The sequence below is a fragment of the Gorilla gorilla genome, chromosome 10 (genome assembly GCF_029281585.2).
Source record: "Gorilla gorilla gorilla isolate KB3781 chromosome 10, NHGRI_mGorGor1-v2.1_pri, whole genome shotgun sequence".
In the NCBI taxonomy this organism is placed as follows: domain Eukaryota; kingdom Metazoa; phylum Chordata; class Mammalia; order Primates; family Hominidae; genus Gorilla; species Gorilla gorilla.
Window position 1 is genome coordinate 134,924,005 of NC_073234.2, and position 19,027 is coordinate 134,943,031.

The 19,027-nt window shown below is 43.5% G+C and overlaps 1 protein-coding gene and 1 long non-coding RNA gene across 6 annotated transcripts in view; one reads left to right on the forward strand and one right to left on the reverse strand.

Annotated features, from left to right (window-relative positions):
• The window catches only part of CCDC60 (coiled-coil domain containing 60), a 204,668-nt gene that overhangs the window by 184,858 nt on the left and 783 nt on the right, over positions 1–19,027 (forward strand). For all 3 annotated transcript variants that reach the window (XM_055358152.2, XM_055358153.2, XM_004053980.4), the window contains 4 exons: positions 1,710–1,772; positions 2,464–2,589; positions 7,369–7,500; positions 9,630–9,819. In XM_055358152.2, the coding sequence (XP_055214127.1) occupies positions 1,710–1,772; positions 2,464–2,589; positions 7,369–7,500; positions 9,630–9,819 (511 nt within the window). The remainder of the gene's footprint in view (positions 1–1,709; positions 1,773–2,463; positions 2,590–7,368; positions 7,501–9,629; positions 9,820–19,027) is intronic.
• LOC109028980 (uncharacterized) overlaps positions 1–19,027 on the reverse strand; it is a 283,881-nt gene that overhangs the window by 133,213 nt on the left and 131,641 nt on the right. The gene's annotated exons all lie outside the window — the stretch shown is intronic.

Sequence of the window (19,027 nt, forward strand, 5' to 3'; positions counted from 1 at the left end):
ATGTGATAGGCAAATATCTGCAATTTCCATTTTGGTTGAAAGTTAGTTCAACTAAAGATGCAACTTTTTTCCCATCTGCATTCATGGACCCCTGGAATTCTACCCATGCTTAAGAATTGCTGATTTAATGGGAGAGTCAAGCATTTCTCAGATAATCCTACAGCTAGCCATAACATCATGACTGTGAAGTGTTCTGAAAAAGAAGTAGGGGTGTTGGGTGCTAACCAACACTGAGTCTGATGTTTAAGCTGAGAACTTCAGGACAAAGGAGAATTGACTAGGCTATGAGGTGGAAAAGGTGGGAATGCTGTTCCAAGCAGGGGGAATAGTGTGTGCAAAGGTCCTGCGGCAGGAGGAAGCTTAGGCTCAGGGGCACCAAGCAAAGACCAGTGCAGCTGAAACTCAAAGAGGGCCAGGTGGGGGGCACAGAGTGAGACAGGCAGAAGGGTTTTTTGTTGGTTATTTCTGTCTCTTGCTTATCACTCCCTAATAACACCACTTTCTTTACCTCCCACCTCCTCCCTGAATCACTGTCAAAGCTCTTGAAAAGAAGAGAGCCATGTACAGGAGGAAGGTCAGGGCCACCACGCTCCCCCAAAGGATTCATCTGCAGGGATTAGGGCAGCTGGTTGGAATCCAAAATCAAGGCTATCTGGATATTGTTAATGGGGGCCTGCTTCTTACCCAAGTAGGATGAGGATTTGCCTACTAGGCCTAAGACCTCCAGGTCTAGTCCTGTGAGCTTCTGGGGAAACCAGCAAAGGCAGGACCTTTTCTATGGGGAGGGGTCTGGAAAATGGCCAGGCCTGCCTGCCTAAAGAAGTCCCAAATGCCACAGGGCTAGAAGCAAAGGGTTACCCACACATCATATTAAAAAGGAAAACGGTCTTACCACTCCCTCCCTCAGAGCCACAGATAAAGTGGTCAGACAGTTTTCCAAGCATTTGGAAGAAAGAAGGGGAAACAGGGTCAGAGAGAAGGTGCTAGACAATGGTGCTGAAAGCCCAAGTCCCTAAACAAGGATCCTGGAGAAAGGCATGAAGGGGGTGGTGGGCAGGGGTAGGGGCTCTTCATCCCCCTCTAGGAAGCTTGCCCAGGCAGAGTCACAGGAGGGGGTATCCATACGAGGATTCAGTCATCCACACCTAGAAATGGTTGGATGGCATGATGAGTTGATGGGTCACAGATGAGGAAACTGACCATCCAGAAGGTAGCTGCTTGCTCACAGACTGACAAGGGGTAAAATGGGTGTTGGGCTTCACTAAACTGCACCTGGCCCAGTGTTAAGTGTTGGGCATGGAGAGGAGTGTGGAAAGGTCCTAAGTCAATTCACCCTCCAGACAAAGAGAACAGTTTTACACAAATGAAACTGAGATCCAGAAAAGATGTAATCCCGACAATATGCAGAGGCGGAAGGTCAAAGTTAGACACAGGAGAGTTCAGATATACAGGACTTGCTGTGGACCATAAGGCAGGGTAGGATTTAAATAGGTAGAAAAGAAACAAAGAGGACCCTCCAGGCAGGGATATGGCAGGAGGAAAGGCCAAGAGGTGGGAAGAAATTCATAGAGTTCTGTGACTGGTGCCTTGATTAGAACCACCTCCCATGTCTGAATCCTGGAAGCTAGCAGGTGCCATGGAGCACTGGGGGCACCCTTTTCTTGAAAAGCAGACTCTGAGCAACTTGAAACCATCCTTTTGTGTTTCAGTGAGAGATCCAGCAGTACAAGTGCAGAAAGCCACATCCAACCAGTCCAGAAGAAGTCTAAAAAGTAAGCCAGGAGGGCAATGGAAGGAACCACGCAAGAGGGAATGTGGTGACCACACCCTCTATCTTCCCAGGGGTGTAGAAATGACCCAATGCAGACCAGACTCCCTAAAGCTGTAGATGATGCTGAAGGACAAGGGATCCCCCAGGTTTAGGGACTTATAGTCAAGAAGCTGAGCAGCAATGCAGACAATGGCAAGAAACTCCTCCACTGTGCCAGGCACCATGAAAAGCATTCTGTCTTCATTACCTTGCTTGTTCCTCAAAACCAATCCTATGAGGCAGGAGGACTAACCCATCTTACAAAGGAGCAGGCTGAAACCTGGCCACGTGAAATGTCTTGCCTGAGGCCACACAGCTAAGAAGTGGTGAAGCTGGACTTTGAGCCTGAATCTCCCAGCTCCAAATTCCATCTCCCGTCCTTAACATTTGCTGGGCTCCAGTGACCAGTTGTCTCACTGTGGGCTCATTTAATAGGGTCTGAACGACCATCCTGAAGCTATTGGGAAGATCTGTCCTTTCTACATCCAGGGAGATGCTTAGGGAGGCTCCAGGTGAGGGCAGAGAACCCAGGTGGCTACAGGGAGTTCCCCATGCAGAGCACCTTGGGGCCAAGGGGGGCCAGAGTGGGACCCAGGTTACTAGGGGACATCCCTGGGCTCCATTCCCCAAGCCCTTCTTATCTGTGTCCACAGCCGCACTAATTGTGACATCAACATCCACTACAAGAGTGGGGTGTGTAACACCATGAGGGCCAAGTTTTACAGCGTAGCCCAGGAGGCTGGCTTCTGCCTGCAGGACAAGATGGAAATCCTCATGAAGTAAGCACACATATATATCCATTCATTCAAACAGCATTCACTGGGTACCTACTATATGCCTGCCAGGTGCCAGGTGCTGGGGCTATATCACAAACAAGAAGAACTTGTTCTCTGTCCTCAGGGAGCTCACAGTCTTCTGGAAAATATGGGCAGAAACAAAATAACTGCATCCATAAATATATAGGTACAAATTCTAATCACTGTCCTACAGTAAGAGAACAGGGTGCTATGAGACAGAGATAGAGAGCATAGGTACCTAATCTAGATGGGGAAATCTGGGAAGACCTCTCTGAGGAGGTGACTTTTAGATGAGTCCTGAAGGATGAGGAAGAGCCAGCAGTGCGATGAGAAGGTGGAATGACATTCCAGGTAGAAGGAAAAGTGCATGCAAAGTCCCAAGTCCAGAAGGGACATGGAGAATTTGAAGAGGATGGACAAGTGGTAGATGAGGGCTGCATCATGCAAGCCACAAATGCCAGAGTTATGATGCGGGATTTGATCTTAAGAGCACCAGAAAGCCACTGAAAGTTTTCCTTCCCTGTTCTGATAACCCAATAACTTCTGCCCTTTCTAGCTTACTCCTTGACTCCAGAGACCATCCATCCCGATGAATGCATCTATACAACAAAGTTTGCATGATGGCCCGTTGCACTCTCATTCTCACAGCACTGATGGGCTGAATGCTCTGGGGCTAGGGTTGGAGAAGACTAATCCTTGCCCTTTCCTTCTGGGAGCTAACAGTCCGGTAGGGAAGATGGAAAGGTAAACAGGAAATTAGCACACAGGGGTCTGGATGTTGTGGGAGGAAGCAGCCTGAACACAAAAGGGATGCCCCACCTGGCCCAGGACAGCCCTCAGAAAGGTTTCCTTGGAGGAAACAGCAGTTTCTTTCCTTTTTTTTTTTTTTTTTTGAGACAGGGTTTTGCTCTGTTACCCAGGCTGGAGTTCAGTGGCATGATCACACCTTACTGCAGCCTCGAGTGATAAGTTTTTTGGTTTTTGGTTTTTGGGGTATTTTTACAGATAGGGTCTTGCTATATTTTCCAGGCTGGTGTCAAACTCCTGGCCTCAAGCAGTCCTCTCACCTTGGCCTCCCAAAATGCTGGGTTTGCAAGCATGAGCCACCACACACAGCTGGAAACAATATTTTCAGTTTAATAAACATAGATGATATTTCCAGGGCACTTACTATGTACCAATCATGGATGTAAGAGCTTTGTATTTATGTATCATTTAATGCTCACAACAATCCTATGAGGTAGGTGCTATCATTAACTTATTTTGTAGATGATAAAAGTGAGCTCAGAGATGCCTCTTGTCAAAGGTTCTCCAATGGCTAAGTAGTAAAGCTAGAATTCAAACCCAAAGAGTCATGCTGAACAACTTGGAAAATATATTTCAGGATGTCATCCATGAAAACTTCTTCAACCTTGCTAGAGAAGCCAATAGTCAAATTCAGGAAATACAGACAACTCCTGCAAGATTCTATACAAGAAGATCATCCCCAAGACACATAATCATCAGGTTTTCCAAGGTCATAATGAAGAATGTTAAAGGCAGCTAGAGAGAAAGGGCAGATCACCAAAAAAGGGATCCCCATGTGGCTAACAGCAGACCTCTCAGCTGAAACCCTGTAAGCCAGAAGAGACTGGGGGGCTATATTCAACATTCTTAAAGAAAAACATCTTCAACAAAGAATTTCATATCCAGACAAACTAAGCTTCCTATGTGAAAAAGAAATAAGATCCTTTTCAGATAAGCAAATGTTGAGGGACTTAATCACCACCAAACTTGCCTTCCAAGAAATCTTGAAAGGAGCACTAAATATAGAAAGGAAAGACTGCTATCAGCTAATACAAATACACACAAAAATACCTAGGGAAGTGAAAGATCTCTACAATGAGAATTACAAAACACTGCTCAAAGAAATCAAAGACACAAACAAATGGAAAAACATCCCATGCTCATGAGTAGGAAGAATCAATATCACTAAGATGGCTATACTACCCAAAGCAATTTATAGATTCAATTATATTCCTATCAAACTACCAAAAAGATATTCTTCACAGAACTAGAAAAAAATATTTTAAAAATTATATGGAACCAAAAAAGAGCCTGAATAACCAAGGCAATCTTAAGCAAAAAGAACAAAACTGGAGGAATCACGTCACCTGACCTCAAACTACACTACAAGGTGACAGTGACCAAAACAGCATGATACTGGTACAAAAACAGGCACATAGACTGATAGAACAGAACAGAGAGCCCAGAGTAAGGCTGCACATGTATGGCCATCTGATCTTTGACAAAGGTGACAAAAACAAGCAATGGGGAAAAAACTCTCTATTCAATAAATGGTGCTGGGATAACTGGCTAGCCATATGCAGAAGATTGAAGCTAGACCCCTCCCTTACACCGTAAATAAAAATCAACTCAAGATGGATTAAAGACTTAAATGTAAAACCCAAAACTATAAAATCCCTGGAAGACAACCTAGGCAATACCATCCTGGACCTAGGAATGGGCAAAGATTTTATGACAAAGACACCAAAAGCAATTGCAACAAAAGCAAAAATTGACAAATGGGATCTAATTGAACTTAAGAGCTTCCGCCCAGCAAAAGATGCTATCAACCGAGTAAACTGACACCCCACAGAATGGGAGAAAATATTTGCAAACTATGCATCTGACAAAAGTCTAATATCCAGCATCTATAAGGAACTTAAAGAAATTTACAAGAGAAAAACAACCCATTGAAAAGTGGGCAAAGGACATGAACAGACACTTTCTTAAAAGAAGGCATACATTGTGGCCAAGAAGCATATTTTAAAAAGCTCAGCATCACTGATCATTAGAGAAATGCAAATCAAAACCACAATGAGATACCATCTCACACCAATCAGAATGACTATTATTAAAAAGTCAAAAAATAACAGATGCTGGTGAGGTCACGGAGAAAAAGGAATCCTTATACACTGTTGGTGGGAGTGTAAATTAGTTCAACCATTGTGGAAAGCAGTATGGCTATCCCTTAAAGAGCTAAAAGCAGAACTTCCATTTAATCCAGCAATCCCATTACTGGGTATATACTACCCAAAGGAATATAAATCATCCTACCATAAAGACACATGCATGTGAATGTCCACTGCAGCACTATTCACAATAGAAAGGACACAGAATCAATCTAAATGCCCATCAATGACAGACTGGATAAAAAATTGTGGTACATACATACCACGGAATATTATGCAGCCATAAAAAAGAATGAGATCATGTATTTTGGGGGAACATAGATGGAGCTGAAGGCTATGATCCTGGCAAACTAACACAGGAACAGAAAACCAAATACCACATGTTCTCACTTATAAGTGGAAGCTAAATGATAAGAATTTATGAACACAAAGAAGGAAACAACAGACACTGGAGTCTACCTTGAGGGGGGATGGTGGGAGGAGGGGGAGGAGCAAAAAAATAACTATTGGGTACAGAGCTTAATACCTGGGTGATGTAGTAATATGTACAACAAACCCCCGTGACACATGTTTATCTATGTAACAAATCTTCACATGTAGCCCCAAATCTAAAACAAATTTTTTAAAAGTCATGCTGGAAAAGTAGGGTGGAAGGGAGTTTCAAGGAAAAGCAACAGATAGGTCCCAGAAGTCAGAGGGGCACAGAGAGCCAGGGAACTGCCAGTAGTCAGGTGTGGCTGGGGCATACAGTGTTTGCAAGGTGATCAGAGAGCTAGAGAAGCCAGATTATAAAAGGCTGTGACAGCCCAGCTGTGGAGGTTGAGCTTTATCTCAGAGACTTTGTTTTTTCTTTCTTTCTTTCTTTCTTTTTTTTTTTTTTTTTTTTTTTTGAGATGGAGTCTCGCTCTGTCGCCCAGGCTAGAGGGCAGTGGTGCAATCTCGGCTCACTGCAAGCTCCGCCTCCTGAGTTCATGCCATTCTCCCGCCTCAGTCTCCCGAGTAGCTGGGACTACAGGCGCCCACCACCACGCCCGGCTAATTTTTTTTTGTATTTTTTTAGTAGAGACGGGGTTTCACCATGTTAGCCAGGATGGTCTCGATCTCCTGACCTCATGATCCACCCTCCCAAAGTGCTGGGATTACAGGCATGAGCCACTGCGCCCGGCATCTCAGAGACTTTGATCATGACCCAAAGGATAAAATTCTGGAAGAGAAGGGATGGAAAGGATGAGGATAAAGCTGGAAAATGTGGGGGCTGAATAATTTAGAGCCTTAGAGAAGAATTTATTCTGAGTAAACTGAAAAGCCATTGAAAGCTGTATGCATGGTGACATGGTGATATGTATAATATAAAGTCTCATTGGAGAGACAGAACATAGGCACAAGATGATAAGGGGAGTGGGGAAGAGAGGAACCAGCACAAGTTAACACCTACTGTGTGTCTGGCATGAATCTCAACAGTTTACACACATTATATCATTTAATCCTCACCTCTGGCAAATAGGAATCATTATTATTCCCCATCTTAGAGACTGAAAAGCTATGTAAATACAATCAGAAGTAGGAAGAGAATGAAAGCTAATAAAAAGTGACTAGATTTAACTGTGCTTAAATAGTGCTTCAGGACCTCGGAGAGAGCTGTATCCTCTTGTGGCAAAAGCCAGAGCCTAAGTTAAAGACTAGCTGACAGGGTTAAGAAAAGCCTCATGAAGGAAAAGGTGTTTAAGTCAGATCTCAAAGGGCAGCTAAGATGGTTACAGGAGGAGGGGATCTCATTCTTCTCTCTCTTTCTCATACAACCTTGTAGGCGCCAAGAAGAGAGAGGTATCCAGAAGTTCCGTGCTTTTGTCCTTGTCTCAAATTTTCAAAAGGACATAGCAAAAATGAGACATCACATATCTGTAGTAAAAGGAGATGCAGAAGAAATTGCAGACCACTGGTAAATATCCTAAGAACCAGATAAGATGGTCCCTGGAAGAGAACAGGGTGTTGTTATTACAAGATCACTATTGATTCCACTGTCCTTCAAGGCATAGAGAGGCATTACTCCAAAACTGTCATTGGCCATCAACAGGATCCCCCACCCCCCAGACACACTAAATCCAGAGCACAATCAGGCCCAAAACTCCTGGTTTCTGAAATCACAGATAATCCAACCCATTGCGTTCTCCATATTTACCTGCTGTTTGATTCAGACTTGCAAATAAGGACAACCTTGCCAGGCCCTGTGGGACAGGCAGATGAGGCATATCAACCTGAAAATTTCTACAGATTCTGAGGTCTATGGGGGTGATCACTGCATCACCCCAAGTAACGTAATCCCTAAAAAGTGCAAAACCAGGCAGTTATATCCTAGAAACACTGTGCCACAGCATAAGGGTGATGATAAGTAACAACAAAAAAAGCAACATGAATTGAGTGATTACTGGATGGCAGTCACTACATAAGCAATTTTCATAAATTGTCCATTGTATCCCCCCCAACAAAATAATCCTGAAAGATACATATTAACCCCCATTTCACAAACAAGGAAACAGAGACTCAGAGGGGTAAATTCACTTGTCAAAGGTCACACCATCAGTTAACTGGTGAATTTAGGATTCGAACTCCTGTCTAACCTCAGTCTGTGTGCTCATTTGCAATACAGAATTGGAATCTACTGAACTGTGGTGTCCCGAACCCCATCCTAGCAGGGTGAATACACTAAGATTTAAGAGTAAGATGAGAAAGTAAAAAATGTACCCAGAATCCCTTCCATGAGTTTTATAATGTGAAACAGGAACTTACAAGCAGGTCCCTGGAGTCTTTGCAGAGTTGTTGGAACTTCTACACATCCTCACATCCCAGAACATCAATTTCTCACAAGCAATGTCTGGCCCTGAAGATACATGAGTCTTTTAAGAGGGACCCTCTTATGAAAGGGAGAAAAGGGTCTTCTGCAAACCCTCTTCCCTCTGTGGGAGGGTAGTTGGGGGGAGGAGGAAAGGTTGTTATGAACTAACTCACATAAAGGTATTAGAGAAGGAAATTAATGCTGGTCCTCCCACAGTGAGATTCAGCCCACAAATCTAATGGTGGAATTTCTGTCATTATTATGGGGGAAGTAATTGCCCTCCATAGTAACATTAAAATCAAGTCAAACAAACCACAGCGTCGTAAGGATGATGTTGAGTTGTAGTTGTTCATTCATCCAATTACTCATTCAGTTTTTCAAATGATAGTTATTGAGCACCTACTATGAGTTAGGCAGTATTCTAGCAGTCTGAATACTGAATAACTCAGACAAGTTTCCTCTTCTCCTCAACGAGACTTTATTCTAAACAAGGAGACAGGAATCAATATAATAAATATATATCCTAGAATATAAAGCAGTATGAGAAGCCCAAAACATATAATGGATGATCAGTTACATCTTCAAAATTTTCCACAATGGGCACATATACAGCAAGGGGTGAGGGAGTTTTTTTTTTTAAGAGATCTACCAGCCTTAAACCTGATCACATCTGAACCATCTCCTTAGGTTAGACCTAAGGTAGATTAGACCAAGTAGGTTCTTCAAGGATGGATTCCAAAACTACTCTCACATTCACATAACACTGAAATACACAAAGCTTTGACCCAACCTTGCTCATTAATCAAAGAGATAGAAAATACACACACACACACCGTCTTGTGAGTGACAGCCTCCGGCATCCTAGTAGACATCCCACAGATGTGCGTACATCAACTCCGACCTGATTAACCCTCAGAAGAGAAGTTTCAGATCCCAAAGTCCATTCCTTTCTTCTAACATTTCACATTGTCTGACAGAAAAATTACAAATACATCCCTTGAAATCATACCTTTGTTTTATTTTTTAATGAAATGCAAGTCATTCTCCATCTTTTTCTATCCCTAAAAGTAAAGACATGCCTGATCTGTGGGTCACAGAGGAAAGGTCCCTAGATAAAGAATACTGCTGCCCTGGAGACATCACAGAGAGCAGAAAGAGAAAGTGGAAATGGATGGCCAGAGGTGCTCAGATCTTCCAGCAGCTTCCTAACTTGTCCTCTCCTTTTGGAATTGAAGGTACTTTGATCTGTTGTCCAAACTGCCAGAGGATCTAAAGAACTTCCGCCCCGCCAAAAAGATCCTGGTGAAACTGCAGAAGTTTGGAGAAAACCTGGACTTGCGGATTCGACCCCATGTCCTCCTGAAGGTGCTGCAGGATCTGAGGATTTGGGAACTGTGCTCCCCTGACATCGCTGTGGCTATTGAGGTAAACACCACCTCCTTCCCCTCCACAGTGTTTCAGGTGTCCTCATTCAATCACCTCTCAACATTCAGGCACTGTTTAAGTGCTGGGGACACAAAGTCCCCTGCCTTTATGGAGCTCATATTCTAATAGTAGAGGGATTGTCCCATTACCTGGTTGCCCAACTCCAACTGCAAGGGACATTATATTCTATATAAATGGTACCCCCTGGAAACTCAGAGGCTTTGGGGTGGCATAAAAAATGGGCAGTAATAAGGAGTCCTTTATCTTGCTACTAAAAGTGTACTCCATGGACCAGCAGCATGGACCTCACCTGGGTGCTTGTTAGAAACGCAGAATTGCAGGTTTCAAGTCAATCTGCCAACTCCAAGTTTATATTTTAATGGGATTCCAGGTGTCTTGTATGCACAATACAGTTTGAGAAGCCCCGTATGTAAGTTAGAAGGGATCTACCTTAACTCAGGCAACTGGGAAGGTGACTTTTAAGGCAAGACCAGAATCATGAGAAGACGGCACCATGAAGAGTAAGGGAAAGAGCAGATCAAGAAGAGAAGACAGTGTGTGCAAAGATCCCAAAGCAGCACACGACTTGACTTGTTGGAAGAACTCACTGGCAGTCAGTGAGTATGGAAGGAAGCAGGCAAGGAGTGCATAGTTCCCAGGGGATTGGAGAGGTCAGTCTGTGCAAACCTTTGAAGGTCAAGATAAAAATTTAGGAGCCACTAAACAGTTTTCCATTGTCATTCACCACCATCACCAGAAGAAGTTCCTGGTGTTTGTCAAAATGCATCAGCAATACAAGGACTCCACAGTAAGGTGTTAGCAGAGGTTAATGAAGTCACTTCTTTAATTTTATCAGACAGCATATGTGCATTTTAACAGGGCCTTCAACGCCTCCCTCCTGGTAAAGAAGTGACTCAAAAGGTCAAATTCCCAGGCCTTGACAGGCTATGGAGCGTTTGACATTTTCATACCAGGAGGGCCCTTCCACAGAATGACCTGGGTGTGTTAATGAGGGCAAGGTTAGGAGTGGAAGGAGGGGGATGACCTTGTAGACAAATTCAAATGCCAAGACTCTACTTCCCATGACCCGTGAGGCTCCTTCAGGAAAGATTCTAGCAGGTTTGGCCAAAACTAACTCTAGGGCAACTTCCACCTTCTACTTACCAGTTATGGGGTCCAACTTCCACTTGAAGTTATGGAGGACTTGGAAAAGCTAGTCCCTGCATGGGTAAGAAGAGGGAGTACTAGGGGCTCCTCTTTTATTTGAGGTGAGTTCACAGCCCTGACTAATAAAATTTAGCAAGCTCTTTTCCTAGTGAGAACATCACAGAACTATTATTATTATTATTATTATTATTATTATCATTATACTTTAAGTTCTGGGATACATGTGCGTAACGTGAAGGTTTGTTACATAGGTATACATGTGTCATGGTGGTTTTCTGCACCCATCAACCCATCATCTACATTAGGTATTTCTCCTAATGCTATCCCTCCCCTAGACCCCCATCCCCTGACAGGCCCCAGCTTGTGATGTTCCCCTTCCTGTGTCCATGTGTTCTCATTGTTCAACTCCCACTTATGAGTGAGAACGTGTGTTTTGTTTTCTGTTCCTGTGTTAATTTGCTGAGAATGATGATTTCCAGCTTCATCTATGTCCCTGCAAAGGACATGAACTCATCCTTTTTTATGGCTGCATAGTATTCTATGGTGTATATGTGCAACATTTTCTTTATCCAGTCTATCATTGATGGGCATTTGGGTTGGTTCCAAGTCTTTGCTATTGTGAATAGTGCTGCAGTAAACATATGTGTACATGTGTCTTTAGAGTAGAAAGATTTATAATCCTTTGGGTATACATCCAGTAATGGGATTGCTGGATCAAATGGTATTTCTAGTTCTAGATCCTTGAGGAATCACCACGCTGTCTTCCAAAATGGTTGAACTAATTTACACTCCCATCAATAGTGTAAAAGCATTCCTATTTCTCCACATCCTCTCCAGCATTTATTGTTTCCTGACTTTTTAATGATCACCATTCTAACTGGCATGAGATGGTATCCCATTGTGGTTTTGATTTGCAATTATCTAATGACCAGTGATGATGAGCTTTTTTTCATTTGTTTGTTGGCTGCATAAATGTCTTCTTTTGAGAAGTGTCTATTCATATCCTTCACCTACTTTTTGATGGGGTTATTTTTTCTTCTAAATTTGTTTAAGTTCCTTGTAGATCCTAGATATTAGCCCTTTGTCAGATGGGTAGATTGCAAAAATTTTCTCCCATTCTGTAGGTTGCCTGTTCACTATGATGATAGTTTCTTTTGCTGTGCAGAAGCTCTTTAGTTTAATCAGATCCCATTTGTCTATTTTGGCTTTTGTTGCCATTGCTTTTGGTGTTTTAGTCATGAAGTCTTTGCCCATGCCTATGTCCTGAATGGTACTGCCTAGGTTTTCTTCTAGGGTTTTTATGGTTTTAGGTCTAACGTTTAAGTCTTTAATCCATCTTGAATTAATTTTTGTATAAGTTGTAAGGAAGGGATCCAGTTTCAGCTTTCTACATAAGACTAGCCAGTTTTCCCATCACCATTTATTAAACAGGGAATCCTTTCCCCATTGCTTGTTTTTGTCAGGTTTGTCAAAGATCAGATGGTTGTAGATGTGTGGTGTTTTTTCTGAGGCCTCTGTTCTGTTCCATTGGTCTATAAGTCTGTTTTGGTACCAGTACCATGCAGTTCTGGTTACTGTAGCCTTGTAGTACAGTTTGAAGTCAGGTAGTGTGATGCCTCCAGCTTTGTTCTTTTTGCTTAGGATTGACTTGACAATACGGGCTCTTTTTTGGTTCCATATGAATTTTAAAGTAGTTTTTTCCAATTTTGTGAAGAAAGTCATTGGTAGCTTGATGGGGATAGCATTGAATCTATAAATTACCTTGGGGAGTACGGCCATTTTCACAATATTGATTCTTCCTATCCATGAGCATGGAATGTTTTTCCATTTGTTTGTGTCCTCTTTTATTTCGTTGAGCAGTGGTTTGTAGTTCTCCTTGAAGAGGTCCTTCACATCCCTTGTAAGTTGGTTTCCTAGGTATTTTATTCTCTTTGTAGCAATTGTGAATGGGAGTTCACTCATGATTTGGCTCTCTGTCTGTTATTGGTATATAGGAATGCTTGTGATTTTTCCACATTGATTTTGTATCTTGAGACTTTGCTGAAGTTGCTTATCAGCTTAAGGAGATTTTGGGCTGAGACAATGGGGTTTTCTAAATATACAATCATGTCATCTGCAAATAGGGACATTTTGACTTCCTCTTTTCCTAAGTGAATACCCTTTATTTCTTTCTCTTGCCTGATTGACCTAGCCAGAACTTCCAACACTATGTTGAATAGGAGTGGTGAGAGACGGCATCCCTGTCTTGTGCCAGTTTTCAAAGGGAATGCTTCCCATTTTTGCCCATTCAGTATGATATTGGCTGTGGGTTTGTCATAAATAGCTCTCATTATTTTGAGATACATTCCATCAATACATAGTTTATTGAGAGTTTTTAGCATGAAGGGCTGTTGAATTTTGTCAAAGGCCTTTTCTGCATCTATTGAGATAATCATGTGGTTTTTGTCGATGGTTCTGTTTATGTGATGGATTATGTTTATTGATTTGCATATGTTGAACCAGCCTTGCATCCCAGGGATGAAGCTGACTTGATCGTGGTGGATAAGCTTTTTGATTTGCTGCTGGATTCGGTTTGCCAGTATTTTATTGAGGACTTTCACATCGATGTTCATCAGGGATATTGGTCTAAAAATTCTCTTTTTTTGTTTTGTCTCTGTCAGGCTTTGGTATCAGGATGATGTTGGCCTCATAAAATGAGTTGGGGAGGATTCCCTCTTTTTCTATTGACTGGAATAGTTTCAGAAGGAATGGTACCAGCTCCTCTTTGTACCTCTGGTAGAATTTGGCTGTGAATCCGTATGGTCCTGGACTTTTTTTCTTGGTAGGCTATTAATTACTGCCTCAATTTCAGAGCCTGTTATCAGTCTATTCAGATTCAATTTCTTCCTGGTTTAGTCTTGACAGGGTGTATGTGTCCAGGAATTTATCCATTTTTTCTAGATCTTCTAGTTTATTTGTGCAGAGGTGTTTATTGTATTCTCTGATGGTAGTTTGTATTTCTGTGGGATCGGTGGTGATATTCCCTTTATCATTTTTTATTGCGTCTATTTGATTCTTCTCTCTTTTCTTCTTTGTTACTCTTGCTAGCAGTCTATCACTTTTGTTGATCTTTTCAAAAAACCAGCTCCTGGATTCATTGATTTTTTGAAGGGTTTTTTGTGTCTCTATCTCCTTCAGTTCTGCTCTAATCTTAGTTATTTCTTGTCTTCTGCTAGTTTTGAATTTGTTTGCTCTTGCTTCTCTAGTTCTTTTCATTGTGATGTTAGGGTGTTGATTTTAGATCTTTCTTGCTTTCTCTTGTGGGCATTTAGTGCTATAAATTTCCCTCTACACACTGCTTTAAGTGTGTCCCAGAGATTCAGGCACGTTGTGTCTTTGTTTTCATTGGTTTCAAAGAACATCTTTATTTCTGCCTTCATTTCGTTATGTACCCAGTAGTCATTCAGGAGCAGGATGTTCAGTTTCCATGTAGTTGTGCAGTTTTGAGTGAGTTTCTTAATCCTGAGTTCTAATTTGATTGCACTGTGGTCTGAGAGACAGTTTGTTATAATTTCTGCTCTTTTACATTTGCTGAGGAGAGCTTTACTTCCAACTATGTGGTCAGTTTTGGAATAAGTGCAATGTGGTGCTAAGAAGAATGTCTATTCTGTTGATTTGGGGTGGAGAGTTCTGTAGATGTCTATTAGGTCTGCTTGGTGCAGAGCTGAGTTCAAGTCCTGGATATCCTTGTTAAACTTCTGCCTCCTTGATCTGTCTAATATTGACAGTGGGGTGTTAAAGTCTCCCGTTATTATTGTGTAGGAGTCTAAGTCTCTTTGTAGGTCTCTAAGGCCTTGCTTTTTGAATCTGGGTGCTCCTGTATTTGGTGCATCTATATTTAGGATAGTTAGCTCTTCCTGTTGAATTGATCCCTTTACCATTATGTAATGGCCTTCTTTGTCTCTTTTGATCTTTGTTGATTTGAAGTCTGTTTTACCAGAGACTAGGATTGCAACCCCTCCATTTTTTGCTTTCCATTTGCTTGGTACATCTTCCTCCATCCCTTTATTTTGAGCCTATGTGTGTCTCTGCACGTGAGATGGGTCTACTGAATACAGCATAGTGATGGATCTTGACTCTTCATCCAATTTGCCAGTCTGTGTCTTTTAATTGGGGTATTTAGCCCATTTACGTTTAAGGTTAATATTGCTATGTGTGAATTTGATCCCGTCATTATGATGTTAGCTGGTTATTTTGCCCATTAGCTGATGCAGTTTCTTCCTAGCATCGATGGTCTTTACAATTTGGCATGTTTTTGCAGTGGCTGGTACCGGTTGTTCCTTTTTATGTTTAGTGCTTCCTTCAGGCACTGTTGTAAGGCAGGCCTGGTGGTGACAAAAATCTCTCACCATTTGCTTGTCTGTAAAGGATTTTATTTCTCCTTCACTTATGAAGCTTAGTTTGGCTGGATATGAAATTCTGGCTTGAAAATCCTTTTCTTTAAGAATGCTGAATATTGGCCCTTACTCTCTTCTGGCTTGTAGAGTTTCTGCTGAGAGATCCACTGTTAGTCTGATGGGCTTCCTTTGTGGGTAACCTGAACTTTCTGACTGCCCTTAACATTTTTTCCTTCATTTCAACCTTGGTGAATCTGACAATTATGTGTCTTGGGCTTGCTCTTCTCAAGGAGTATCTTTGTGGTGTTCTCTGTATTTTGTGAATTTGAATGTTGGCCTGCCTTGCTGGGTTGGGGAAGTTCTCCTGGATAATATCCTGCAGAGTGTTTTCCAACTTGGTTCCATTCTCCCCATCACTTTCAGGTACACCAATCAAACATAGTTTTGGTCTTTTCACATAGTCCCATATTTCTTGGAGGCTTTGTTCATTTCTTTTTACTCTTTTCTCTAAACTTCTCTTCTCACTTTATTTCATTAATTTGATCTTCAACCACTGATACCCTTTCTTCCACTAGATTGAATCGGCTACTGAAGCTTGTGAATTCTTCACGTAGTTCTTGTGCCTTGGTTTTCAGCTCCATCAGGTCATTTAAGGTCTTCTCTTCACTGTTTATTCTAGTTCGCCATTCGTCTAATCTTTTTTCAAGGTTTTTAGCTTCCTTGCAATGGGTTCAAACATCCTCCTTTAGCTTGGAGAAGTTTGTTATTACCGACCTTCTGAAGCCTACTTCTGTCAGCTCGTCAAAGTCATTCTCCATCCCGCTTTGTTCCATTGCTGGCAAGGAGTTGCAATCCTTTGGAGGAGAAGAGGTGCTCCAGTTTTTAGAATTTTCAGCTTTTCTGCTCTGGTTTCTCCCCACCTTTGTGGTTTTATCTACCTTTGGTCTTTGTTGTTGGTGACCTACAGATGGGGTTTTGGTGTGGATGTCCTTTTTGTTGATGTTGATGCTATTCCTTTCTGTTTGTTAGTTTTCCATCTCACAGTCAGGTCTCTCAGCTGCAGGTCTGTTGGAGTCTGCTGGAGGTCCACTCCAGACCCTGTTTGCCTGGGTATCACCAGCGGAGGCTGTAGAACAGCAAATATTGCAGAATAGCAAATATTGCTGCTAGATCCTTCCTCCGGAAGCTTCGTCCCAAAGGGGCGCCCGCCTGTATGAGGTGTCAGTTGGCCCCTACTGGGAGGTGTCTCCCAGTGAAGCTACATGGGGGTCAGGGACCCACTTGAGGAGGCAGTCTGTCTGTTCTCAGAGCTCAAACATCATGCTGGGAGAACCAGTACTCTCTTCAGAGCTGTCAGACAGGGACGTTTAAGTTTGCAGAAGTATCTGCTGCCTTTTGTTCAGCTATGCCCTGCCCCCAGAGGTGGAATCTACAGAGGCAACAGGCCTTGCTGAGCTGTGGTGGACTCCACCCAGTTCGAGCTTCCACGGCCACTTTGTTTACCTACTCAAGCCTCAGCAATGGCGGATGCCCCTCCCCCTGCCAGGCTGCTGCCTCACAGGTCGATCTCAGACTGCTGCACTAGCAGTGAGCAATGCTCCATGGGCATGGGACCTGCCGAGCCATGCGCAGGATATAATCTCCTGGTGTGCCATTTCCTAAGACCATTGGAAAAGCACAGTATTTGGGCAGAAGTGTCCTGATTTTCCAGGTACAGTCTGTCCCGGCTTCCCTTGGCTAGGAAAGGGAAAACCCCCAACCCCTTGCACTTCCTGGGTGAGGCGATACCCTGCCCTGTTTCGGCTTGCCCTCCATGGGCTGCACCCACTTTCCAACCAGTCCCAATGAGATGAACCAGGTACCTCAGTTGGAAATGCAGAAATCACCTGTCTTCTGCGTCGATCATGCTGGGAGCTGCAGACTGGAGCTGTTCCTATTCGGCCATCTTGGAACAGACTCCTAAACTGGTTATTCTAGTTAGCAATTCCTCTAACCTTTTTTAGAGGTTCTTGGCTTCCTTGCATTGGGTTAGAACATGCTCCTTTAGCTCAGAGGAGTTTGTTATCATCCATCTTCTGAAGCCTACTTCTGTCAATTTGTCAAACTCATTCTCTGCCCAGTTTTGTTCCCTTGCTGGTGAGGAGCTGTGATCCTTTGGAGGAGAAGAAGCGTTCTGGTTTTGGGAATTTTCAGCCTTTTTGTGCTGGTTTTTCCTCATCTTCATGGATTTATCTACTTTTGGTCTCTGATGTTGGTGACCATCAAATGGGGTTTTTGTGTGGATGTGCTTTTTGTTGATGTTGATGCTATTCCTTTCTGTTTGTTAGTTTTCCTTCTAACAGTCAGCCCCCTCTGCTTCAGGTCTGCTGGAGTTTGCTGGAGGTCCACTCCAGACCCTGTTTTCCTGGGTATCACCAGTGGAGGCTGCAGAACAGCAAAGATTGCTGCCTGTTCCTTCCTCTGGAAGCTTCATCTCAGAGGGGCACCAGCCTGATGCCAGCCAGAGCTCTCCCATATGAGGTGTCTGTCAACCCCTCCTGGGAGGTGTCTCCCAGTCAGGAGACATGGCGGTCAGGGACCCACTTGAGGCAGTCTGTCCTTTAGCAGAGCTTGAGCGCTGTGCTGGGAGATCCACTGCTCTCTTCAGAGCTGGCAGGCAGGAATGTTTAAGTCTGCTGAAGCTGCACCCACAACCGCCCCTTCTCCCAGGTGCTCTGTCCCAGGGAGATGGGAGTTTTATCTATAAGTCCCTGACTGGGGCTGCTGCCTTTCTTTCAGAGATGCCCTGCCCAGAAAGGAGGAATCTAGAGAGGCAGTTTGGCTACAGTGGCTTTGCTGTGGGCTCTGCCCAGTTTGAACTTTCTGGTGGCTTTGTTTACACTGTGAGGGGAAAACTGCCTACCCAAACCTCCATAATGGTGGACGCCCCTCCCCCCACCAAACTCCAACAACCCAGGTCGACTTCAGACTGCTGTGCTGGCGGCAGGAATTTCAAGCCAGTGGATCTTAGCTTGCTGGGCTCTGTGGAAGTGGGATCCAGTGAGCTAGACCACTTGGCTCCCTGGCTTCAGCCCCCTTTCCAGGGGAGTGGCAGTTGTCTCTCACTGGCATTCCAGGTGCCACAGGGGTATAAGAAAAAAACTCCTGCAGCTAGCTTGGTGTCTGCCCAAATGGCCACCCAGTTTTGTGCTTAAAACCCAGGGTCCTGGTTGTGTAGGCACCTAAGGGAATCTCCTGGTCTACGGGTTGTGGAGACCATGGGAAAAGCGTAGTATCTGGGCCAGAATGCACTGTTCCTCACAGCACAGTCCGTCACGGCTTCCCTTGGCTAGGGGAGAGAATTATCTGACCCCTTGTGCTTCCTGGGTGAGGCAACACCCCACCCTGCTTCAGCTTGCCCTCTGTGCTGCACCCACTGTCTAACCAGTCCCAATGAGATGAGCCAGGTACCTCAGCTGGAAATGCAGAAATCACCCACCTTCTGTGTTGATCTCACTGGGAGCTGCAGACTGGAGCTGTTCCTATTCAGCCATCTTGCTAGCCACCCAACATCACAGAATTTCTAATAATCTGGATGTGGGGGTCTACATGAAACTCTTCCTTTTGTGTGTCTTAAACCCTTTCCAGGAAATTAAGCCCATAGCTGTCATCAATTCTGAAACGGA